A 27,254-nucleotide genomic window follows, 5' to 3' on the forward strand; every position below is an offset into this window, starting at 1 on the left:
GCTAGATGGAAGGGTTGAGAACTTGATTTTGCGTGGATTGCAAGGCTGTAAAGCCAAGCACAGGGGTGTAGACTCCTGTCTTCCCCCATCTCCAGAGATCCGATGCATGTAAGTTAACAGGTGCCAAGCCCTTCAGCTTATCCAAGAGAAGGTGATTTTGGTGAAGTAAATGTGTTGGCAGGTTGGGGAAGACCCAATCCTCCCAATTCCCCTGAGTGTCCCAAGCAGAAATGTCAGCAAGACTGTGCAAGCCATGCTGGGAGAGCCAGTCACGGAGATCAGCTAACTCCACTGTATGTTCAAGGGGGGAATTGCCCATGATTTTATCTTGCCATATCGTAATATTTGCTCCATTTCCAGGCACCTTGTAAAGCTGGTTTTGGAAGGTGGCAAGCCCTTTTCTACATAGGTTCCAAAGCGGCGTGCCTTTGGGAACACTGTTCGCTTGGAGGTTTCTCAATGAGGCTCCTTTGAAGTATTTATTCTGCAGTAATTGGCTGACTGGATGGTGCTTATTGGAGTAGAGCTGGCAAAGGATTTTGCTACCTAAGGCAATGTTAGCTAGGCCAGGGTCTCTAATTTAGAGACCTCCTTGAACTAACTAAGTGAAATTTCCTATCGTTTCCTTTGCCTCCTTGCCATAGGAAGTCTCTGAGTAGCTGTGAAATCTGATCCATGATTGTCTTTGGAGCCAGGAGGAAGGAGGCCTGATAGATAGGGAGAGAGGAGAGGACAAACTTTATGAGGATTAGCTTGCCAGCATAGTTGAGCCACTGCCCACCCTAAGCAGCTATCTTGGTTTTGATCTTGCTGATGGCTTCAGTCCAGAGTGAGGTTTGGTTAGCCCCCAAGGTTAAAGGAAGTCCCAAGTATTGTATTTTGTCCCAAGAGGCATAGCCCAGAAAGTCCAGGATTCTAGCAATTCAAAGTATGGTTTGCTCCTCTGTATTCCAACTGTACACTGCACTTTTTCTTTTATTGTTGAGCCACTGCCCACCCTAAGCAGCTATCTTGGTTTTGATCTTGCTGATGGCTTCAGTCCAGAGTGAGGCTCGGTTAGCCCCCAGGGTTAAAGGCAGTCCCAGGTATTGTATTTTGTCCCAGGAGGCATAGCCCGGAAAGTCCAGGATTCTAGCAATTCGAAGTATGGTTTGCTCCTCTGTATTCCAACTGTACACTGCACTTTTTCTTTTATTAATAAGCGCTCCTGAAATGATACAGAAGCTTTGCAGGGTCCCATTGAATTCCTTTGCTATTCGTGTGGAAGCTCCTCCCAACAGTAGAGAATCATCTGCGAACAAGGCATGGTTGATTGGTTCTAATCCAGTCATTGGTCGGATGCCCGGGAGAGTACCTTTGTTTCTTTCCGCTATCAGTTTCCTGCTCAAGGTGTCTGCCATTATTATGTACAGAAAGGGAGATAGCGGGCATCCTTGCCTTATCCCCCTTGAAGCTTGGAAATAAGAGGCAGGTCGGCCATTTACCAGCGGGGCGATCCAAGGTTTGTCAGTGCAGGCCTTGATCAGGTTCACAAAAGCTGGGCTGAATCCAAAGGAGAGAAGAACTTTGTAAAGAAATGATAGTTTTACCCAATCAAAGGCGTTGGTCATATCCAACTTGATCAACATCCCTTGCTCCTTCCTCTGGTGACTGGAATGCATGGATTCCTGAACAAGTATCACATTATCCAAAATATGTCTTCCTACTACGAACCCTCCTTGACTGGGAGAAATAAGCTTACTTAGCAGGGGTTTAATTCTGTTTGCGAGCAATTTAGCAAGAATTTTGTAAGAGACATTACATAACGAAATGGGTCTAAATCTGTCAAAGGTAGCCGGATTCACTTCTTTGGGTATTAAGGCAAGAAAGGTGGATTTGGTGTTGCCTCCCACTTTTGCCTTTTTCTGAAAAGCCTTTGCCATTCTTAGAAGGTCAGATTTGATGATTGTCCAACAAGCTCTGTAGAAGTGTGCTGAGAAACCATCTGGGCCTGGGGCTTTGTCAGGCTCCATGTCCCATATTACATTACTGATTTCTTCCTCAGTGAAGGGCTTCATAAGATTTGAGTTATTCTCCTCATTAACCAAGGAAGGGATCTGGGAGAGGAAGTCATTGGAGATCGCCTCGTCTCCTGTTCCATCCTCTGTATATAACTGCTAAAAGTGAGTTTCAGCAGCTTCTTTAACTTGGGCAAAACCTTTAGCAACTGTCCCATTTGCTAAGGTGATTTCTGAGATGTGATTTCAGAAAGGTGGGCTCTGAACTGCCTGTGGAAGAAGGCTATGTTTCGGTCACCTGCTTTCAACCATAGGCTTCGGGACTTAAGCCGCCAAAATTCTTCTTCTTTTCTGAAGGAGCTGAAAGAAGCAAGTTGGGCAACTTGTTCTTTCTCCAATTCTTGCGTGGTTATGTCTTTGCCCTCCATCTCCAACTGTAATTCTGCTAACTGTTGGACAATTTCTTTTCTATATGTGGTGAAGGTGTTGGGAGGTGTTTTGACCCACTCTTTCAGAGCTGCTTTGGTTGCTTTCAATTTTTGCTCCCATACATAACTGGGTGACCTGGTGACCGTGATAGACCAAGCCTTGGCAACAACTTCCATAAACCCTTCCTGCTCTATCCACAAAGGGTTGAAGTGGAACGGTATAGGCCCTAGGTTTTCTTCCTCATCTAGTTGTAAGAGGATGGGTTTATGGTCTGAGGTGAGCTTTGGTAGGATTCTCGATGATACTATTCTCTTATCCATCAAAAGAGTGCTCTGCACTAGGAATCTGTCGAGCCGGGTTGAGATGTGTGCTGCCCCTGTTCTGTTGTTGGTCCAAGTGTATCTCCCCTTCTTGGGTTTAAGATCAAGAAGATCCCATTGCTGAATTATGTCCTCCACAAGGGGTAGCAATGGATCTCTGCTATTGTTACCCCCTCTTTTTTCTTTTGGGTTGAGAACGATGTTTAGATCTCCTGCGATTACAATGTGCATGGGAGAATAGCTATCTACAAAATCGAGAAGTGTTTGCCAACACTCTTTTTTCTTAAGGTAAAGAATAGGAACATAAAGATTAAATAGGGCGAAAGTGAGCTTACTTGCTTTATGTCGAAGCTCAGTGTAAATCCAATGTTGAGTCTTGAAGGAGTTCTCCAGCTGGAACAATTCCTCCATCCAGACCGTGGCCAGTCCTCCTGAGGTTCCCCTTGCACTTACGACCATCCCAGCTTTGGTCTTCCAGCTTGTTCTGCTTAAATCTAGAAGGGCTTCCTCTTCAATTTTTGTCTCTTGGAGCATGAGGATCTCTGGGGTTTCTATTTTCATGAGATCTTTAACAGCTGCAGCCTTCATGGGGTTCCCCAAGCCTCTACAGTTCCAAGAGACTATACGCATTATTTATTTGGGGTAGTGGAGGAGAGGCCTCCCTTTGGTGGCCGTGCTCTGGTATTTCGACTTATGGTCATTTTTAGAGTGGACTGACTTCCTTGAATTTTTTGCCTCTTTGCTTCTTCCTCTCTTGCTTTCTTGAGGGATTTCCTCCCTGCCCGCTTTGAGGGCCTTTCAAATGTCTCCTCTTCCGATGAGCCTATCAATTCCGAGGGCTTCTTTCTTATCATGTCTGCATAAGAGGATGGCGAAGAGCCTCTTTCTGGGGAGTCGGTTTGGGCAGGGGAAACCCCTGCGTTTCCTTCCTCGTTTAATGGGGGATTGGCCTGCTGTTCTGTGTCACTTGCTATAACAGGGGATTCTTCTTGTGTGCTGAGAGCTACAAAGGAATTTGAGGGAGGATTTGTTCTAGGGGGTACTGCCCCTTCTGGTTGTAGCTCTGTGGATGGCACAATGGGTCCCGCTTGAGCCCCTTTCCCTCTCGGTTTGCTGGGCTGCTTTGATGAGGCCGTCTTCTGCACCGTTGTCCATTGATCTCCTTTCATTTTCTCTGCTTCTTCCTCAATTTTCTTTTTACAGTTTCTTGCAAAGTGCCCGTATCCATGGCAATGCCTGCACTTGAAAGGCAGTTGCTCATAATCCAGTTCTTGCACGTGAGACCATTCTGCCACTGTTAGTTTTATGGCTTCTGGAAGCCCAACTTCCAGATCAACCTCGACACAAATTCTGGCACAGGAGTATTGTCCCTTCCTGTTTGCTTTGTCAATGTATTTTCCAACGGTGTTTTCGATGGCTTCTAAAGTCTTTGGACTTTAGCTGGAAGAGCGACGATCGGGATTGCTTCCATCTTCTTGACGAATTTTCGCTGGGAGGCTGAAATTGGACGCTTGCTGTAGTCGCCCACCAGCTGCTTGAAGGCCAGGAGCTCAGGAGGGAGGGAGGAAGGAGGCTTAGAGCCTCCCTCTGAAGCCATGGCTGTGAGGAGGGGTCGCAGAGGTAGCAGTGGCGCACGAGAAAAAAACTAATTCTTTGAAAATGATTATTAAGAGTAACAATAATAGGAATAAAACGAATTTTTATGCTAATTTTTAACCTAAGATGGATAGGAGAGGAAGATAGCTACCTACTAAGTGTTATACCTGGGATGTATTGGTGGTCTTAATTTCTCTGATTAAGGGAAACCAGCTATCGCTGATCTCGATACCATTGTCCCTGTTGAGATTATGTGGATGTTTCATAATCTCAAGAGCCTCTCTAATCTTTTGCCTATGATGATGTTCTTCCCTTGCGACAATTGAGGCGTTTTCCAAACAGACATGGTGCTTAGTTTTTGAGGAATGCTTTGCCAGGGTCAAAGTACAAGACCTTCCATTCCTAATATCAGCTCCATGTTCCTTCAGTTTTGTCTGCAAGGAGCGACCTGTTTCACCAATGCAACTTTTTCCACATGAACAATTTATTTTATAAACTCCCTTAAGTTGATGTCTATCAATATTATCTTTGACAGACCTCATACCTTGTTTAATTGTTCGAGGTGCTGAGAACTGTGTGATTATGTCTTTCTTTCTCAGGATTTTAGCAATCTTATCTGTCACCCCCTGAATATAAGGTAGAAATACCCTACCACACTGAGGTTGGTCTTGAGCCTTAGGCTCCTGAGATAGCACCCTTATGTTTGTTGCAAATATAAAAGTGAATTGTTAAATTATCCTGTAATCAACTATCTAAGCAAATAGATCAGATCTCGGCTTTTGCTGGAATTATTAACTCTTATATGCAGCTTAAAACTAGAAAAGCAATCTCACACACAATGCACAATTATTTCTTCTCTTCTAGATCATTTCATCATCCAAAATATCTTCAGAACTTACAACAGCTCTCTTACAGTGAAAATGGCTCTAAGAAATTAACATACGAACCACAAACCTAGAAAATTCTAGTTTGCACCATAGTTTTAAAAACCGTTCCGGTCCAACCAGTTACCGGCCTAACCGGCCGGTTGGGAGGCTCACCGGTCAGAACCGGTGAAAAAACCCGGTTAGAAGCCCCATGTGCCCAGAAAATTGACCTAACCGGTAAAAACCGGCCGATTTAGGTCAAAACCGGCCGGTTTATTGCTAACCGGCCGGTTTTGTCCTAAACCGGCCGGTTTATGGACAGCCCACTGAAACATGACAAAAAACGCAGTTGTTTAGTGGTTTAGTGGTTTAGGGGTTATGATTTTCATGACTTTATCAATAGGAATGATACATGTTCTAGATACTTCATCTCTCAAACCTTACTACAATTTTCTAAGTTCTTAAAATATCACTGCAATTCGGGAAAATTGAAATACCATTGTAATTCAGACCTTTGTAATCCACTGAAATCTTCAGACCTTCTTTAGTATCATTATAGTTTCGGACCTCTATTAACCAAGGAAGATTTTGTACCTCTGCAATGTTATTAGGCCTACAATCTTCGGACTTCTATACGAAGTTACTGTGATTCTTGGGTTTCTGTAATACTCCGGACTTTGGATCTTTGTGATTCTTGGGTCTCTGAAATACACCAGACTTTGAACCTCTATGATTCTCGTGTCTCTGAAACACCTCAGACTTTGGACCTCTATGCAGACCTATTTTAATTTAGGGGCAGACTTTTTGTCTGTCATTTGGTTCTCTTCTTTTGTATAAGCTTCTTGCTAGTCTTGTTATACTTGATCTCCAAATGATCAAGCTACAGATGAAATAGTGATATTTCCAGCTACCAAGGATACAAACCATAGCTTTGATACCATGTTGGAAAATGGTTAGGGCAACATATTAAACCTAACATTTTCCTTAGATGAAATTTACTTGTGATATTAATATCTTCTTAGTGGTTTAGAGCCTCATTGCTTATGTATTTTGTCGATGATATGTATTGCACTCGGTGCCATTTTGATATATTCACCTTTACATGGTATATAAATGAGCAATCTTTGCATATTTTGTCTCTATTGGCTTGGAATCATGCTTTTAAATCTTAAAAATAGTTTTTTTCATTAAAAAATAATTATTTAATGTATTTTTCTAAAACCGGTTCGTTTAGACCAAACCAGTCCCGGTTAGACCGGTTCCGGTCGGTAAACCGGTTCATTAGGTGGACCGGTCCGATCACCGGTTCCGGTTTTAAAAACACTGGTTTGCACAGAAGTCGATGCAGATCTGCACCACACGTGCAACCTTCTCTACAATCCATACAATTATATGAAATCCATATGACTTGTTGTTTGGTCTTCTCTACTGGGCTATACAATTGCTCTTCCTCGATGCTGGCTGGTTGCCTTCTCCTTGCTGAACTACTGCTGGAACTCCTCACCAATGGCTAAAAATCAGATATCTAATTTTCTCCTTCACTCACGTGACTTGTGAATGAATTCTCTCTGTGTGTCTTCGTCCTTTGCCTTCTTAGTCTTTTATTACTTTGACATAAGTCAAAAACTTGATTTTCAACGATTAATATCTAACCATGAGATCATTGGCTCTCTTTTATTTAAATCATTAAGTGACCCACTTTAGTCACTTTATCAATTAAAAGTCACTTTAATAAAAATACGTTCACTTTATTAATTAATTAATAAGGTGAAGTTTTGGAAAATGCATAGGATACATTTAATGCCGATTTCCATAAGTAGACACCCTCATGGGAATACCTTCCTGAGCTCCAAACACTAACACTCCCTCTTAGTGAGGAGGTATTCTCCACCACTCCAAACTTGTCTCGAAACTAGACGAACTTGCCCTTCACTTAGGGCTTGGTGAAAATGTTTGCCAGTTGCTACTTTGTAGGAATATATTGGAGCTTGACTGCTCCCTTCAATACTCAGTAATTGATGAAATAGTATTTGATCTCAATGTGCTCTAACTTGTCGTAAAAAACTAGATTTTTTTAGAGTTTGATACAACTTTGTTTATTGCAGTGGATCACTGTCGGCTCAAGCTTCTAACCAAACAATCTTGTGAGTAGCTTGTGAATCCAAATGGCTTCACAACTAGCTAGACTAGCTACCATGTACTTTGCATCGGTTGAACTTAGTGCCATTGAGGTCTACTTCTTGCTGAGCTAGCAAATGACTACTGACCCCAAATTGAAGTTGGAACTAGAGGTGCTCTTCCGATCTGTATCGTTGCCTGCCTAGTCTGAATCTGAGTACCCCTGCAACCTCACACCATCTCCACTAACATACCACAATCCGTATCCTAATCTGCCTTGCAAATCTCTCAGTATGTGCTTTGTTGCAACCCAGTGAACTTCCTTTGGTTTTGTTGAAGATGTAACTATGATTGGTCTTCATAATTGCTATTGTACTTTGTCATTTTGTATTTATTGTAAAATTGAAAAAGAAAGAGAAAATTATTTTGAAGCATGGGTTTCATGCTCATATTATTTATTTATTAGGTCAAAGCCTCCATTTTAGGCTTCTAGGGTTTTTCTTGAGTCTTAGGAGTCTTTATCACATTTATTAGACCCTTCTTGGGCTTTTGTATCATGTAAAGAAAACTATTTTTGAGTCAAAACAGTTATTTGTCACCTCCTCACCAAGTCGGCCCTACCTTAATGAAACCTACCCAGATTGGGGCTATTCGACCCTGTGGAAGCAGTGTAAATAGAAGAAGAGCTCGACCTATTTGGCATCCATCCACCAACAAGTTCGATCTATAGTGGAAGAAGAAGAAAAAGAGTGCGAGGTCAAGGAGAAAGAAGGACAAATCAAAGGAAGATCAAAATCAAAGTTTTTGGGCATCTCTCTCACATGTGCAAGTTTTTCTAGGGTTTCTGGGCAAGTTGCAGGGGCTGAAATTTCTGCAGTGACTACAGGTCCAAAATTTTGAGATGCAAGGGGCTGAAGTTCCAAATTGAAGCAGTTTTGAAGGAAGTTACTCTTGTTGACATTGACAGTGTTTATCTACTTGGAAGGAGGACTAACTTGGCGATTAGAGGAGGTATTTGTCTAGGTCAAAAGGTCTTGGATTATCTCACTTTGACTTGGTTTGATTATAGAAGAAGAGTTTGATTGGGTTTTCCCCTAGAGAGGGGTTTTGCCCTAGCTGAGTGCCTACATCTTGTGTCTCTTTTTCTTGTGATCTTCATGCATTTTTGATTTGGTAATTGCTTGATGAAAGATAACATAATAAAGAAGTAAAGAAGCAAACACAAATCACAAGTAATTATCAAGAAAAGAGGAATCAAAACCCTAATAACTACATGCATTGATTTCTCAACATGATATCAGAGCTAAGGTGAAGGAAGGACTATTTAAAGATCACTTTGTTGGCTATCATTTGAAGGAAGGAAAGCACTCTTAGAAAGAAGATCTCTCTCATCAATGGCAAGCTATTTAAAGATGGGACTCAAGACCCTTAAAGATCTCTTAAAAATTGCAAGAAGCTTTGGTGTCAAGATCATCTACAATCTATCTAGGAGAATCAAAAGTGGAGGATTCATTGCAACATTTACAGGTACATTTGATGATGACAATGCATGGATCATTGATAGTGGAGCCTCAAGACATAAGACAAGAGAAAGTGGACATCTACAAACTTGATCAAAAGGATCATCATCTCATTCAATGGAGCTTGGAGATAACAATAGCGATGCAGTTAAAGGTCTTGGATCTACCTTGATGAAACTAGAAGATGGTGGAAAGCTTCATCTCAACATCCTCTATGTTCTAGGTTTGAAAAAGAATTTACTTTCTATTTATTGTCTAGAATATAATGGAGATAGGATTGCCTTTGTAGATGGAAAAGTTCTTGCTTGGTGAAGAAACTCAAGTATTGAGAAAGGAAGGGTTATTGGGATTCGTGAAGGAAGGTTGTATAGAATTTTAACACATTCTCCTCAAGCTCTTGTTCACATGGATATTAGTCCCTTTGAGCTTTGGCATAGAAGATATGGGCACCTTCATTATAAAATATTGCCCTCTCCAAGTAAAATGGTAAAAGGCATCCCTAACTTAAAGGAGGATCATGAAGGAGTATGTAAGGGATGTGCTTCGTGGAAGAATACAAGGAAACCATGTTCAAGTAGTGACTAATTCCGATGTGTGTGGACCAATGGCAGATAAATCTCTTGGAGGCCATTTGTATTATGTGACCTTCACTGATGATCATTCTAGGAAGATTTGGATTTATCTTCTCAAAACTAAGGATGAAGTCTTTGAAAAATCCAAGGATTTCAAAATCAGAAGTAGAGAACTTGACAAAAAGAAAGATAAAGGCTTAGATCTAACAATGGTGGTGAATATACATCTAAGGAACTCATAGCCTTTTACAAGGAAGCAGGTACTAAGAGGGAGCTCATAGTTCCCTATAATCATGAAGAAAATGGAGTAGCCAAAAGGAAGAATAGGACCATTGAAGAATGCATTAGAACCATGATATTTGATCAAGACCTTCCAAAATTCTTATGGGGAGAATCAACAATGACAATAGTATACATACAAAATAGAAGTCCTCATAGAATTCTTGAGAATATGACACCAAAAGAAGCATTCTCAGGAAAGAAGCCATGTGTAGATCATCTTCGTATTTTTGGATGCCCTGCCTACATTCACATTCCTAAAGATAAAAGAAAGAAGTTGGACTCTACTAGTTTAAAGGGTATCTTTGTTGGATATAGCCTTTCATCAAAGGCTTATAGAATCTACATAAAAGAAGGTCGTAGAATTGAAGTTAGCAGAGATGTAATATTTGATGAAAACTTTGCATACAAGAAGTCTAAAGATATTTTCGTTGAATCTGATGAAGCAGAGACCCTACTCTTTGAAGAAGAAGAGCAACATCACAGAACACCTACAAATCAAGAAGAAGAAGGACCAAGTGAACCCATTCAACCTACAATTATTCCTGAAGTAAAGAAGAGGCCAAATTGGTTAAAAGCTACACTTGAAGATGTCGAAGGACATGGAGCAGCAAAAGATACTTTTAGACAAAGCAAGAAACCAAAGAGGTATTCCGGATATGCAGCTTATATGTCGAAACTAATTGAAGTAGAACCCACCGCATTCAAACAAGATGCTCATCATGATGAATGGAAGAAAGCCATGCAGGAAGAATAATAATCAATCTTGAAGAATGAGGTTTGGGAAATTGTTCGTAAACCTAGTGACAAGTCTGTTGTCACCTCTAAATGGATCTACAGAATCAAACATGTAGTTGATGGGAGCATAGATAAATACAAAGCAAGATTTGTAGTAAGCGGTTTCTCTCAAAATGAAGGTGTGGACTACAAAGAAACATTTGCTCCCACGACTAGGTACACTACTATTAGATCCTTGATTTCTTTAGCAGCTACTATGGGATGGAACATCCACTAGATAGATGGATTTCAAAACAACTTTCTTGAATGGAACCATAGATGAAGAAGTGTACATTGAGCAACCAGAAGATTTTGAGATACATAGAAGGGAATCTCACGATTGCAAGTTGAAGAAAGCTCTATATGGCTTGAAACAAGCACTTAGAGCTTGGTATGCTAGAATGGATGCCTAACTTTTAAGAATTGGATTAGTGAAAAGCTCTGCAAACCCAATTCTCTACATCAAAGTAGTAATGAATGAACCAATCATTATTGTATTATAAGTGGATGATTTACTCATTATAGGTGTGGAGCATAGAATTCAAGAATGCAAAAAGATGTTGGCAACAAAATTTGAAATGAAAGATATAGGACCTATGCATTACTATTTGGGCTTGGAAGTTTGGTAGAAACCCAGAGAAATCTATCTTGGTCAAGGAAAGCATATCATCAAGATTCTACAAAAGTTTGGTATGATGGATTCCAAGCCTATGGCAACTCCAATGATCACCAATTTAAAGAAATTGAGAAGTTCAGGTTCTAGCCTCATTGATCCTACATGTTATTGTCAGCTAGTTGGCTCATTGATGTATTTGGTGAAATACTAGACCCAATATATGTTATGTAGTGAATGTTCTAAGTTAATTTCAGCTGGAGCCACGTCATGATCATTGGATAGCTACCAAGCATATTTTGAGGTATTTGTGTGGGACTATTCATCACTGTCTAAAGTATGATGGAAAGGAGATCAAATTAACAGGTTTCACAGATTTAGATTGGGGTGGCAGTGAGAAGGATGGAAGAAGTACTACTGGTGGTTATTTTAATCTGGGATCCACTATGATTTCTTGGATGAGTCGTAAGCAAGATTCAATTGCTTTGAGTAGTGCTGAGGCTGAATACGTTGCTTCTTGTGAAGTTGGAAAAGAAGCAGTTTGGTTAAGGAAACTTCAATCAGATTTGTTTGGAGGGCCCTTGGATCCCACAATTATAAATTGTGATAACCCAAGCAACATCAAAATGTCTGAAGACTCTAGGAGGGCCCTTGGATCCATGCCATAACTAAGCATATTAATAATAAGTGTAGGAATTTACAGGGTAAGTTCCTCAGAAAGAACACCAAAAGGACACCGCTCACAACCAGATCACAGATCAATACACCAGTATTTTTGACGTGGTTAAAACCCTCAAAGAGGGAAACAGTCCATGGCCTGAGCCAACGCGGCCACTTCAGGCAATTTATTAATCAAAGAATGAAAATTTACATAAGCTTCTCTCATGCACGGATTACCCTACAAATGGCCCTCCATGCGCTTTAAATAGAATTCATGGACCAATCGGGTGTCAAGCCACGGATCAAGTGTCGGTAATACTGAGGAGAGAATGAACCGTCGGATCACTACATATCGTGACCGTCGGATTGTAAGTTACAAAATGTACAACGGTAAAGAAACACACTTTACCTAACTCTATTCCTAACTCTATACTAGACCAAGTTGAACTTAACTATATCCTATGTGTCGGAATATCCTAACACCCCCCCTTAAGAACAACTTGGGATAGGATTGAAGGATTTACAAATATGACACAATAGGAGAAGGAAGGAGGCACTAGAGCCTATCCCCCCTTAGTGACAACTTCCTGAACTCCAACCATAAATCGAAGTTTAGTGAACTTCGCCTCTGTGAGAGCCTTTGTGAAGATGTCTGCAACTTGATCATCTGTTGAACAATATTGGACTTCAAGAACATGGTCGTGAATGAGCTTTCTGATGAAGTGCATGTGCAGTTCAATGTGTTTGCTGCGCTGATGTTGAACTGGATCTTTGCATAGCTGAATGGCACTTTGATTATCACACCAAAGTGTAGTCGAATGCTGCTGCTGAAAGCCAAATTCTGACAGGATCTGACGAAGCCACAAGGCTTCCTTACTAGCTTCTACAGCACCACGATACTCTGCTTCTGCTGATGAAAGAGAAATGGCACCCTGTTTCTTACAAGCCCATGTAATAGGTCCTGAACCAAGAGTGAACACATAACCGGCAGTAGACTTCCGATCATCAGGGTCACCAGCCCAATCGGAATCAGTGAAACCAACCAAGAGAGGAGATGCTTTGGCACTGTAATGAATCCCAAACTGAACTGTACCTCGAACATAACGAAGTATTCTTTTAGCTGCTTTCCAATGACTTTCACGGGGGTTTTGCATGAACCGAGCAACAAGGCCAACAGCAAAGGAAAGGTCAGGACGAGTATGGGTTAGATACAAAAGTTTTCCTACAAGTTGACAGTATAAGGTAGCATCAACTTCAGGAGAAGTACAAGTGACTGAGAGTTTGACTCCAGACTGAAAGGGAGAAGGGGCTGGCTTACAGTCTTCCATGTGAAAATGACGTAGAATATCACAAGCATACTTGGACTGGGAAAGGGAAATACCCTCCTTGGATTGCAAGACTTGAAGACCGAGAAAATAGTGTAAGTGTCCTAAGTCTGTCATTTCAAATTTCCTTTTGAGGCTAGACTTCACATGGTTTATAAGGTTGGGATCACTACCAGTAAGGATAAGATCATCAACATAAAGAACAAGGATGATAAGAGAGTTGCCCACTTTCTTGGTGTAGACAGTATTGTCAGAATGACACCTAGAAAAGCCAGATTCTAAAAGAAAGCTATCCATTTTGGCATACCAAGCCCGAGGAGCTTGCTTGAGACCATAAAGGGATTTCTTAAGTCGACAAACAAGGCTGGAGTCTGTTTGTATGAAGCCAATGGGTTGTTCCATATAGATTTCTTCATGCAAGTCCCCATGCAAGAAGGCAGATTTAACATCCATCTGATGGACTTCCCATTTGAAAGAGGCAGCAAGGGAAAGAACAAGGCGGATAGAGTTCATTTTGGCAACAGGGGAGAAGGTTTCAGTGTAGTCAATGCCTTCAACCTGTGAAAAGCCCTTAGCAACAAGACGAGCTTTATGTTTATCAACTTTCCCATCTGGTCCATACTTGGTTCTGTAAACCCATTTGCATCTAACAAGTTTTCGTCCCTTTGGTAAAGGAACAAGATCCCATGTATCATTTGCCAATAATGAATGATATTCTTCATTCATAGCTGCTTCCCAATCTGGATGGCCTGAAGCTTCTGCAAAGGTGTCAGGATCATAATTTACTGGAGCTTGAGCCAGTAAAGAAGAGGCTCTCTCGAACTGAGAACGTGTGCGTCGCTGATCTGTAGGATCACCGGCAAGATCACCTGCTGCATCTCGAGTAGCACGAACCCATTTTGGAAGCTCAGGAGCTGAAGGAGGATCCTGAGATGGTGGGGGAGGATTGTCATCCTCACTTTCATCATCTGAAGAAGAAATGTTTTCAAAGGTAGAAGAGATAGGGAGAGGTGGCACATCCGCCGGACTAGGCTTGCAGGCCGATATATTTTCATCAAATTTTACATCTCTTCTAATGATAACATTTTTGGAATTAAATGGAATAAGTCTATAGCCTTTGACATCTTCAGAATATCCAACAAAAGTACATTTTTCACTCTTAGGTTCTAAAGCTTTATGCTTTTCATCTGGAATATGGGCCCACGCTTCACTTCCAAAAACACGAAAGTGACTTACATCTGGTTTGATTGAGCTCCATGCTTCTTCTGGAGTGATATTCTTTAAAGCCTTAGTAGGAGTGCGATTTATTATGTAATTTGCACAGTTAATTGCTTCTGCCCAAAAACTAAGACCAAGTCCTTTAGATTGTAGCATACAATTAGCCATTTCCTTTAAGGTGCGATTCTTCCTTTCAGCTACACCATTTTGTTGTGGAGTATATGGAACAGTATGTTGCATTTGAATTCCATTCTCAGTGCAATAGTTGATGAATGTGTTTTTAACATATTCTCCGCCATTATCAGATCTTAACTTAAGAATTTGATGTCCAGATTGTTTTTCAACAAAGGCCTTGAAGGCCAAAAAAGTGTTAAATACTTCACTCTTGAGTTTTAAGAAGTATACCCAAGTGCGTCTGGAGAAATCATCAATGAAAGTTAAGAAATACTTGCAACCAGAGAATGACACAACTGGAAGTGGACCACATAAATCACTATGCACAAGCTGTAAAGGGGCTGAGGCGTGCCAAGAGGCACGTTTTTCAAAACTGTCCCGATGATGTTTTTCGAGTACACATCCGGAACAAACACCATCTCTGCAAGATACCATAGGAAGACCTGTCACCATATTTTCTTTACATAGATGCTGAAGGGAGCGATAGTTTAAGTGACCAAACTGCTCATGCCAAAGTTTGCTCACTTCATCGTTATGAGCAACAAATACTGAGGGAAGATTTGATGACCCAAAGTTGTGAAACTTATACAACCTTATAGAATCATCAGCAATGCCAGTAGCCAAAATCTGTTTAGGATCTTTTAAGTCCTTGATTACAACATCATGAGGTGAAAATTCAACGATTTTACCTTCACCTGAATGAGTTATCTGATATACAGATAGAAGGTTGCAGGATAAGGTTGGAACACATAATACATCATTAAACTGACCATTGTCTAGATGAACAGTTCCAGTCCCTACAACATTAAGAGATCTGTCATCACCAACATATATATTTTTGGTGTTACAATCATTTAAAGAAGAAAACGTGGCTTTGTTTTTGGCCATGTGATAAGAAGCTCCAGAATCAATGAGCCACTCATGAGAATGAGAAGAAGAAGATACATTTAATGCATAGCCAGACCGAGATGCTTGACAACCACATGCAGAAAGTGCCATTCCTGAAGATGAAGTTGAAGTTGAAGATTGCCCCAAATGGATGTTATGCTTCTTCATTGCTGCTTCCAAGGCTTCCATCTTTTTAAAGCATTTTGATTCTAAGTGGCCATCTCGATTACAAAAATTGCAATGTCTATCAGTCTTCTTCCCTTTGTTTTTATTTGTCTTATCATTTTGTTGAAATGATTTTTCATTTTGGGGCTGAAATTGCTTAGGACCCTTGTTTGGTTTAGGACCATACTTTTTAGGATATGACTTTTTAGGATTCTTTGAATTTGGTTGCTGCTGGGCGGCTAACGCTTTCTTGGAAGAGTTTCCAAGATTAAGAAGACCAAGGTGTAAGAGTTTTTCTTGTTCTCTTATTAAAGAATTACAAAAAGAGTCAAAGGAAGGGGGCTTGTAGTCTTTTCCTTGAGAAATGAAGGCTTCTCTTGTAGAATGAAAGGTGGAAACAAATACAGAGTAGGATGGTCCCAACTTAGTAAGGATGGAATAAATAAGGTTACTATCTTCTTTCTTAACCTTAACACCTTCCAAAAGATATCTAAGGGTCTTGAACTTAGACAAGAAATCTTCAATGCAAGAAAAATTATTAGGGTCTAATGTAAGCAACTCATTTTCAAGTTGATGGGCTCTAATTTCATTTTTAATCCCAAAAACTTTATTGATTTGTTCCATTGCTTCATGAGGAGTTTCAAGTTCTGCAATATGGAATCTAAGATCTGGAGAAATAGACATCCCTATCAAACCACGTGCTTGATCTTGTCTATTTTCCCATTTAGCAGCCTTGTCTTCATCTTTCGGTTTCTTTTCTTGGCCTGTGGCTATTCGGTAGAGACCTTTACTTCTAAGTAAATCCTCCATGTAGGACAACCATTGGAAGTAGTTGGTGCTGTCAAGGGTAACTTGGTATTGACTTTCCATTTCAACAGAAACTGAAGCTGAAGATGCTGAAAGTAAGTGTTCCAATGGATAGATCCCGAAAAATTAGTCTGGTTTAAAAAAAAACGGCTCTGAAAAAGGCTTCCGGATGAAGAAGTTATGGCTTTTTGAAAAAAAGTTGTTGAAGTTGCCGACGAAGTGCGGGAATGTGCGGAAATGAAAAAGTCTGCCCCCACAAAATGTAGACTTGAACCCAAGACCTCTACTCTCTTAAAATAGCTTTGAACCAATTGATCTATACAAAAAATTTGAGAGAGAGAGAGAGAGAGAGAGAGAGGGGGGGGGGGGCTTTGGGTTGCGTGCTTGCTTTGAGAAAGCTCTTTTTCCCTACAAAACAAAAAACACAAAACCCAACACGGACATGCAAAGAAAACGAACCTTATGGCTCGAAGTTAGCATTAGCCGAAAAACTAAATATTTTCAAAAATGAACCTTGCGGCTCAAAGTTAGCTTTAGCCGAAAAACTAAATATTTTTCTCAATGTTTCTGATTTTCCGAGATCACACTAAGGTGCAGGGAAAAGAGCATACGCATGAGAAAAATCCTTCCTTTCTGTTTCTGATTTGCCCAGATCGCACAAAGTCGCAGGGCAAAGAGCATACGCAGAAATGAAAGGTATAGATCCGGTTTAAAAAAAGCTAAATAAACCGAAACCGAAATAAGCAGAGAGAAAATAACAGTAAACTGCAAATAAACACTGTATACCTCCAGATCTTAAAAATGACGTAGCTAGGGCTACCGGAAACCTTTTCGCGTGAAACGAAAGGGGTTCCTCACTGGAACAGATGCTCCGAACACAACAGAGCAGTCCTCTCGGCCCGAAAGCAGTCAGAAACAACAGATCTAGGAAACGACAGTTAGATGCAGTTCTACCGGCTTCAGATTTGGATCACCAACGGACGCGGCCCTCAAATAGCTCCGATACCATGTAGGAATTTACAGGGTAAGTTCCTCAGAAAGAACACCAAAAGGACACCGCTCACAACCAGATCACAGATCAATACACCAGTATTTTTGACGTGGTTAAAACCCTCAAAGAGGGAAACAGTCCACGGCCTGAGCCAACGCAGCCACTTCAGTTAATTTATTAATCAAAGAATGAAAATTTACATAAGCTTCTCTCATGCACGGATTACCCTACAAATGGCCCTCCATGCGCTTTAAATAGAATTCATGGACCAATCGGGTGTCAAGCCACGGATCAAGTGTCGGTAATACCGAGGAGAGAATGAACCGTCGGATCACTACATATTGTGACCGTCGGATTGTAAGTTACAAAATGTACAACGGTAAAGAAACACACTTTACCTAACTCTATACCTAACTCTATACTAGACCAAGTTGAACTTAACTATATCCTATGTGTCGGAATATCCTAACAATAAGTACCACTACATTAGGAGTTTAGTACAAGATGGGGTCATAAAGCTACAATATGTTCTGACAGATGATCGAGTAGCTGATGTGTTGACGAAATATCTTCCCAACAAGAATTTAATCTATTTTAGAAGCATGCTTGGATTGGTGGATGTCTCTAATTTGGTTGAGAGGGAGAGATAAGTACCATAAAATTGCCCGGATGATGGTACTTGGGAGGACAACTTGGACTAGTTAGTATTGAGATCTCATGTTGTGATGTCTGGATCCCAGTATGGGGGGGTATCTTGGTCTTGTGGAGCTCCGATTTAGTGTTGATACCTAGATCCCTGTGAGGTTTGGTGTAAGGGCATGGAGGCCTAGATGGTATCTATATGATACTAGAGTTGTAGCTTGATGGTACATATATAGGAAGTTGCCTTGATGACACCTCAGTCCCTGTTGGGAGGATACCTTGGCAGTTAGGGTATCCCTTGCATTGCATATTCTAAAACTTTTCTGTGAACATGTCAATTTGAGTTCATCCTTGTGCCTATTTGTACAATTATGAATACCTCCCTAGTTAAAAGGGAGTGTTGAAAATGTAACTATGGTCGGTCTTCATAATTGATATTGTACTTTGTCATTATGTATATATTGTAAAATTGAAAAAGAAGTAAGAGAAAATTATTTGGAAGCATGGGTTTCATGCTCATATTATTTATTTATTAGGTCAAAGCCTCCATTGTAGGCTTTTTCTTGAGTCTTAGGAGTCTTTGTAACATTTATTAGACCCTTCTTGGGCTTTTGTATCATGTAAAGAAAATTATTTTTGAGTGAAAACATTTATTTGTCACGTCCTCACCAAGTCGACCTAGATTGGGTCTATTTGACCCTATGGAAGCAGTATAAATAGAAGAAGAGCTCGACCTATCTGGCATCCATCCATCAACAAGTTCGATCTGTAGTGGAAGAAGAAGTAAAAGAGTGTGAGGTCAAGGAGAGAGAAGGACAAATCAAAGGAAGATAAAAATTGAAGTTTTTGGACATCTCTCTCTCACACGTGTGAGTTTTTCTAGGGTTTTTGGGCAAGTTGCAGGGGCTGAAATTTCTGCAGTGACTGCAAGTCTGTAATTTTCTGTTGCAGGGGGCTGAAATGCCAGATTGAAGCAGTTTTGAAGGAAGTTACTGTCGTTGACTTTAACAATGTTTATCTACTTGGAAAGATGGTTGACTTGGTGATTGGAGGTCTTTGTCTAGGTCAAAAGGTCTTGGATTGTCTCACTTTGACTTGGTTCGATTATATAAGAAGATTTTGACTGGGTTTTCCCCTAGAGAAGGATTTTGCCTGGGTGAGTGCCTACATCTGGTGTCTCTTGTTCTTGCGATCTTCATGCATTTTTGATTTGGTAATTGCTTGATGAAAGATAACATAATAAAGAAGTAAAGAAGCCAACACAAATCACAAGTAACTATCAAAAAGAGGAATCAAAACCCTAATAAATCAATGCATTGCTTTCTCAACAAGTTCCACCATGAATGGCTCAGGGTTCTAACAACAAAGCTGATGTCTAGTCGAGTGTTGATCAAATATATCAATCAACCAATGAATTTCTTGTACTGTTTGGAGTCTGCCAACTTTGAAACTAAAGAATCAATCTTCTTAAGGTTAGTCACCATCAGAGTGGCCATTAGTCTGTTGTCCTCCATCCAGAATCTCTTCAGGATCTCTAGAGTGTACTTCTCCTGTTTGAAGAATATCTCTCTCAGTTGTTGCCAAACCTCAAGTACTAGAAAGTAATGCATCGACCCAATATCCTTCATCTCAAATTCTGATGCTAGATCTGAATTGCAACCTGCAATCAGTGTCTTTGCACCTGTCAAAATGAGATCGTCCACATATAACTCCAAAAAGAGGGGCTAAGATCCAACCAACAAGAAGTATAGGTTAGGATCTGCCTTACTCTTGGTGAAGTGTATGCCCTACAGATAGTTATCAATCCTGGCATACAGAGCCTTGGATGCCTATTTGATTCCATATAGGGCTTTCTTAAGTGTGCATACATGTGTCTCTCTGTCATGGACCTCAAACCCCTGTGGCTGTTCGATGTAGACTTCTTCCTCAATGATGCTACGGGAACAAAAGTCTCCTTGTAGTCTACTACCTCTTTCAAAGAGAACCCATTAGCCACAAATCTGGCCTTAATTTCTCCACATTGTCATTTGCTACATGCTTTACCTTGTAAATCCACTTAGAAGTGACAATTGACTTCCCCTTTGGTCTCGGCACAATCTCCTAGACATCATTCTTCATGATGGAGTTGTGTTCCTCTACCATGGTATCTCTCCACATCTGCTAGCTGGTTGCTTCCTCAATGCTGGAAGGCTCCGAGTCTATGATGCTAGTCATCAAAGCCATGTACGTTGGTAACTTCTCTAGTGGTTTGCTCTCCCTGAAAGTGGTCCTGGGAGGCTCAACATGCTCCCCAACATCTCGTAAGGTTTGCTTCGCCCTCTCGGGTCCCCTGATTGATGTCAAAGGGGTTGACTGCTCCTCCTACACTGAAGGCTAGCTATCTCTACTATTGGAATTCTATGCTTTCGGCTATATGCACTAGAAATTTTGGGGGGATGCTAGATATAGGCACTAGAAATTTTGGGAGGATGTTAGGCATCCCCCTTGTGTCCCTCTTGCGTCCCCCCATCCCTCCCACAAGAGAGATGCATTTCGTCACCAAAAAAATGTCCCCCCGGAGTTTCCCCGAGTTTCCTCAAAAACAGGGACGTGGGGAAACGTTTCCCCAGGAGTTTCCCCGTCTCGGGAGCGTGGGGGAGGGAAGAAGTGCATCCCCTAGCCTGGGGGACGTGTCCCCGTGGAACATTGCTAATATTGTTATTGATCTATTACCTTAGTAGATCTTCTTGTCACATTGCTTTTTCAGGGTTTTGCAAATCTTCTTCTGATTGTTTTATTGAGGTAGTCCATTCATAGATGCTCGTTATTGGTTGGTTGATCACTGAAATTTGATATGGTGAAGTTGATAGAGCTGCAAGTCAATGAACCCAGCTCCCAACAAGGTGATGTACATGAATGCCAAATGGCATTGGTCATGTGAGTTTTGGCTGCTTGAAAGGTTGGTCAATAGGTATACTAGATTGCCTCACTTGAGGGGTCTAGAAGGATGGTTGATCCCCACTATTCCATAGCAATGAGGTAGGTGCATTACATTCTAGCTCTTTCACAATCTTGTTTTATAATTGTGTTTTAGGGACAGGGAAAGCAATCCATCATAGAAGAACCTCCTCACTTGCATTTAATCGATTCTTATATTACTGTACATCAAAATGGTCTAGGGTGTAATTGCATCTAAAAAGACAAGCGTATAAACATTGTGTAGGATATATAAAGTTTTATTACAGCCATAACAAGAATCAACATTAATAGTACATGATGTATTTCTCAACATAAAACTCCTAGGTATTACCTAGAAAGAAGAAATCCTAGTCCAAGCATTCTCAAACAGACTTAACAAAGAGAATTCAGTTTTGAAATATGGCAAAAAAATATTCTAAAGAATGTTACCTATAATTATCATCCACAGTTATTTTTAGAGATTTCTTTACAAGTTCTTATTTTAAGAAATTGATCTCCTTTCTGGTCACTTCTGTTAAAAGCCTGAACTAGAGCTGCAGCCAATTTGGCATGCTATAACCTAAATATATACATAACATTGCCCTGAAAAGTCCTGGTCAGATCATAGAATCCCTAGTGATTCACTGTTGACAGCTCTGCTGGCCATCGGATTCTCAAAAATGCCAAAGGATATAAAACGATCCCAAACAAGTTTCTCACATTCAGTGGCAGCAAATGAATGATGAATGTGCCCTAATGTAAATAAAAAAGAGAACTGGAGAGAGGAAAAATGAAATACTGCCTTACTGGTTGACATTAATGGCATGAATATAACGTAAAGAGCCCATACACATCAGTGTTTTTAAAACCGGAACCGGTGACCGAACCGGTCCACCTAGCTAACCGGTTTACCGACCGGAACCGGTCTAACCGGGACTGGTTTGGTCTAAACGAACCAGTTTTTAAAAAATACATTAAATAATTAATTTTTAATGAAACAAAACTATTTTTAAGATGTAAAACCATGATTCCAAGCCAATAGAGACAAAATATGCAAAGTTTGCTCATTTATATACCATGCAAAGGTGAATATATCAAAATGGCACCGAGTGCAATACATATCATCGACAAAATAGCAAAATACATAAGAAATGAGGCTCTAAATGGCCTATAAAGTCCAAAAACAATGCTGCAAGCTATGAGGCCATTGGCCTACTACAAGTCTACAGTGTACACATGATCAATCATCAAGTCCATCACCACTACTAGACAGTAGACACAGGATCATCATCAGGAGCTACATAGACATCATCTGGTTCAGAGTCTGAGGATGCCTCAGCACAAGTCAGAGTAAGGTCTGAGTTACCTATGTGTTTGAGACTGAGTCGTGAAAGAAGTTCAAAGCCAGATCTCTGTAATATTGTTGTGTAATCTGAACTCTCCTAAAAGGGCCTAATCTAGGCCTTGTTGCAGATATTTTCTAGCAGAACTTGATCAAGATATTTAAAACATATTGATGACACCTTGTTGATGGACTGACGCCAGCAACCTGTGGAATAAAAGGTTCAATCACAAAGCGAAGATGCATGACAAGAATTTATTATACAGGAAAGAAGTAATGAATTAGTCATGAGAATGCAGACCTACAAAAAGATCATTGAAACAAAGCCAGAAATCAAAGTCCAAAACATATTAAAGAAGGCCCGTCGTGAAGTTTACAAACAGATTTTGAATTGCACTGTCAAGTACCTCATTTCTCTTTGAGATTTATTTTGTGCTTTTTTGAAATACAAATCATTTCATAGTTTGAAGGACTCTAAGATCTCCATGCAAAAGACATTACAATGATGGGTAGCTCAGCATCTCATAACTCACAGCCATAAATGAGTCTAACAAAATTATAAGTCTGCAAATGAAAGGTATGCATCATGGCTTGATTTACCCACAGTGACCTTAATCAATATTAAAGATTTTGCTTTGGCATCATTCTTAAAAAATTTCAAGGCTTGGAATAAAAGACATGTATCAAGAGGTTGATTTCACAAGAATATGATCAGTCAGATCATAGAACTGTCAATCTTGTTGAAGATTGGCAGCTTCGGTCAGAATTTCGTTAGCAAATTAATGGAGAAACTTAATATTTATGACTTTGGCCAAGTCAGCCTCGTAGAAGACAAGTTGGCCCCACATTTCTGACCAGCATTGACTATCTTCCTTGGATCTGTTTTGACTTGTCCATAAACCGGCCGGTTTAGGACAGAACCGGCCGGTTAGCAATAAACCGGCCGGTTCTGCCCTAAACCGGCCGGTTTTTACCGGTTAGGGCAATTTTCCGGGCAAAGGGTGCTGTAAACCGGGTTTTTTCACCGGTTCTGACCGGTGAGCCTCCCAACCGGCCGGTTAGGCCGGTAACCGGTTGGACCGGAACGGTTTTTAAAACTATGATACACATATCGACTGCATGCACCCTTCTCCTGGTGATTTGCATCCACAGGGCACACACACATATATCATATATGTATATATTGGGCATCTACTTGACATTGGTCCTCCCATTATTATACCTGCCGACAGGCAGGTTCATATTGCAATAGTTTTTTGGTCAAAGCTTTTTGACTTTTTTGCTTTTTAATTTTTTTTATAAAGTTTTATAAAGTTGATCATAAATTATTGTATTGAAATGAATTTTCTAAAATTTAAAAATATTTTTAAAATTTTTGAAATTCAAAAATCCTATTTTTTGATTGGTTAAAATTAATGATTTGACTATTTTTATGGGGTTTATTTCTGAATTGTCAGAAATAAAAAATAGATATAAAATATAAATTTGAAAAAAATACATAAAATTGACATTTGTACTATAATCATTACAATCTGCACCGACTCTTTTATTACAATTTGTACCGACTCTTGATTTGACTATTTTTTATGGGGTTTGTTTTTGAATTGTCAGAAATAAAAAATAGATATAAATATAAATTTGAAAAAAATACATAAAATTGACATTTGGACTATAATCATTACAATCTGTACCAACTCTTTTATTACAATTTTTACCAACTCTTTTAGTAAGAAATATTTCAATATTTTAAATTATAAAACTACTACATTTTTTTTTTGTAAAACACAAATGCAGTCCATCCCACTCAGTAAAGAATAGTATTAATGAATGAAAATGAATTGTGAGCCTTGTGGCTAGTGCCAGATTGAAAAACACGATAATCAATGCATGCCTTACAGAAATTTATTTGTTTTTTAATATGCACATACACTTCGACTTGTATTTAAACTTCCATTATTTTTGAGAAGCTAAGATAACTTAATATGAGAAATATTTAAAATTCTAACTCGGAGTCTCCTTATGAAAAATATTTAAAAGACTAACTCCTAGTCTCCTTTCTCTGTTTTCGCACTAGTATTTGGAAATTATTTTGATTAATATTAGATTTTGTTGTGATATAATTAATTAACTATTTATTTATTAACATTGGTATAGATATAATTTTACTCTTAATTTATTAAATGTTGATAGAGATCCAATCTTTTGAGATGCAAACTTTTGTAAAGTGCAAAATTTAAAAATATGTTTGAACTTGACAAATTTGATCCCTTTTGATTCTTCACAGATTTGGGGTTAAAATGGATACACACACACCACATGTCAACACCATGTTAAGTATAAAAAGAAATTACACATCTCCTTCATGTTGAGCAACAAATCAAATCTAATATATATATATAACCCATTCATCATTTATATTCTCTTCATCTATTTTTATTTTTTATTATTGAATGGACTTGGCTCAATCATTTTCCTCAATAAACTTTACCTATATTATTTTCACAATTCAATTTTAAATCATGATGCAATATAAAAAATAAAAATTAAGTCAACACTAAAATAAATAAGATTCTCTTTTGTCTTCACAATTTTAATCATAAGTTAAAAAAATATATATATTTTTAGGAACTTTTGCACTCACACTTGAGCCTTAGTGTAACTAATTTTTTACTATACTAGACATTGTAATTTTTTATATTAAAGATTTTATTACATATGAATTCTTTGCCATGCGATTAAGATGACACATGATACTTCATATCAATTTGATTTTTTTGACATAGAAATTCTACCATAGATTATTTATTTGCCGTTGAATTAGGATAAGTATAAATTTAAAGTTAAATAAATAGTTTGTTACAATAATTAGCTTTTAAATTTTTATTTTATTTTATTTATATCATATATACACATTATTTAATATAAAGATACTAGACATTGTAATTTCTCCTTCTTATTTGGTCCCATAAGCTAAATATGGCATAAAATGTGCACACGCACATTTCAATAAACTCTTAACTTTTGTAACAAACGATGTTCTTGGGGCTAATGTTTCATCCGAAGTTATCATGCACTTATATCTATTTTGCTCCAAGGTTATCTAGCTCATTAATTATTTTCCTTACTTCCCTTCATCGTATTCAAATGTGTTTCATTATTAAATTTATGAATTTGTTCAAGCATTCAATAATTGCCATTGATTACTTTTTTCATAAGAGGTAGGTACTAAGCAACAACGCTGCATATTACACGTGTTGGTTATGTAAACATATTCTGCTTTGAGCTAGGAGATGTTGGATCAATCATCAAATGTACTCCTTCCAGCTATCCTTTCTTACTTATTATTGTGCATGAAGAACTAATGATGGATTAAGTACTCAAAGTCTTGTTTAATCTTGCATTTGAAATATTTCCTAGAGGATACTTCTAATCCCTGATTGCATAAAAGGAGCAGTTTCATTTACTGGTTAAAGGGTGTATTCTTTGTAATCCTTTTTTCTTCTGTGTTTATTCTTGCACTGTACTAGTTGGTGTTTTATGATGAAACTGTTATTTTGTTACCTGCTAATGTTGATTCAATATATTCATTTGCAGGAGTCTTGCATTCCAAAATTATGCGCTGGTTTAGTTTGCAGGGCACCATGTATTCAAATAAACCTCTTTCCACTAATGAAGACTGGATTGCAAGGAACTTGTGCAACTTTGCTGAGAGCTTTCTAAAACCTCAGAAATTTAATTCCATTGTTTCTTATGATGATGAAGAATTGGATGCATGGCGTGTTGAAGCGGAGAGGTGGGCAAGAATATTTTGCTTTGGGATATTAGAAGAGAATCAAATCTCACAAATACTCATTGTAAGATTCCTCTTTGTATCTCTATTACATTGAAAATTGAGACATGTATGATTTGTAATTATGACACATGGCTAGCTTTTAGCATACTTCTTATGAGGTCTTGACCAATGTTATCAAAACCTAACCGATGACCGAACTTGAAAGCCCTTTGAACCAAAAACTAGTCGGAACTGGACTGGAACCAGTGAAAAAGCCAGACCAAAAACCCGGTCGACCGAAAACACAAAAGATTCAAATTTTAAAGAAAAACATGTATAATCAGATGTATCCATATGAATCCAAATCATTTATGCACAAATAAGCAAAAGTTCTCATTTATATAGTATGTAAGGGTGCACATGGCCAAAATAGCATTGAGTGCAATCCGTCTCTAAACCAAAAATACATCAACAAACAGGCTCTAAATAGCCTCTAGCATCCCAAAAAAATCATGCAACAACAAATGACTACCTATCGTCAAAATCATTGCCTATATTGGGATTTTCGTCATTAATATCACCCTCTAAGCATTAAATAAGATACAAAAAACTTAGCATGTCGAGTCAAGATTTTGTTTGAGTGATAGGTGTTGAGAATCAGGGCATGTAGATATTAGGGTTTGATTCCTTTTTTCTTGATAATTACTTATGATGTGTGTTGGCTTCCTTTTCTTCTTTATTTTGTTAACTTTCATCAAGCAATTACCAAATCAAAAGTGCGTGAAGATCATAGGAACAAGGAACACAAGATATAGGCACTCAGCCAAGGCAAAACCCCTATCAAGGGGAAAACCCAGTCAAACTCTTCCACTAGTAGATTCAAATGAGACAATCCAAGACCCTTTTGACCTAGACACAAACCTCCTCCAATCACCAACTCAACCCTTTCTTCAAGTAGATGAACTCTGACAAAGTCTCCAAGTGTCAGCTTCTCAAATGTAGCTTCAATCCAGAATTTCGCCCCCCACAGCTACAAAATTTCAGGCTTGCAACTGCTTCAGAGATTTTGGCCCCTGCAACTTGCAATTCGCTCTTTTGTTTCATCCTCTTTCTTTTGTAGATCGAATTTGTTGAGTGTGTTTCAAATGAGTCGAATTCGTCTTATATTTATACTGCTTTTGCTGGGTCGAATAGCCCTAATTTGGGTCGAATTCATCAAGGTAGGGATGACTTGGTGAGGAGGTGA

The 27,254-nt window shown here is 39.1% G+C and overlaps 1 protein-coding gene across 1 annotated transcript in view; it reads left to right on the top strand.

Moving 5' to 3' along the window:
• Nucleotides 1-27,254, top strand: part of LOC149252027 (tRNA/rRNA methyltransferase (SpoU) family protein) — a 425,400-nt gene that overhangs the window by 134,111 nt on the left and 264,035 nt on the right. Inside the window, 1 exon segment of the mRNA XM_089459645.1 lies at nucleotides 25,831-26,090. Within this exon segment, the coding sequence (XP_089315771.1) occupies nucleotides 25,831-26,090 (260 nt within the window).

Source organism: Pinus tabuliformis, chromosome 7, assembly GCF_031772625.1.
Source record: "Pinus tabuliformis cultivar Carrire ecotype Pingquan chromosome 7, CPIR1, whole genome shotgun sequence".
Lineage (NCBI taxonomy): Eukaryota > Viridiplantae > Streptophyta > Pinopsida > Pinales > Pinaceae > Pinus > Pinus tabuliformis.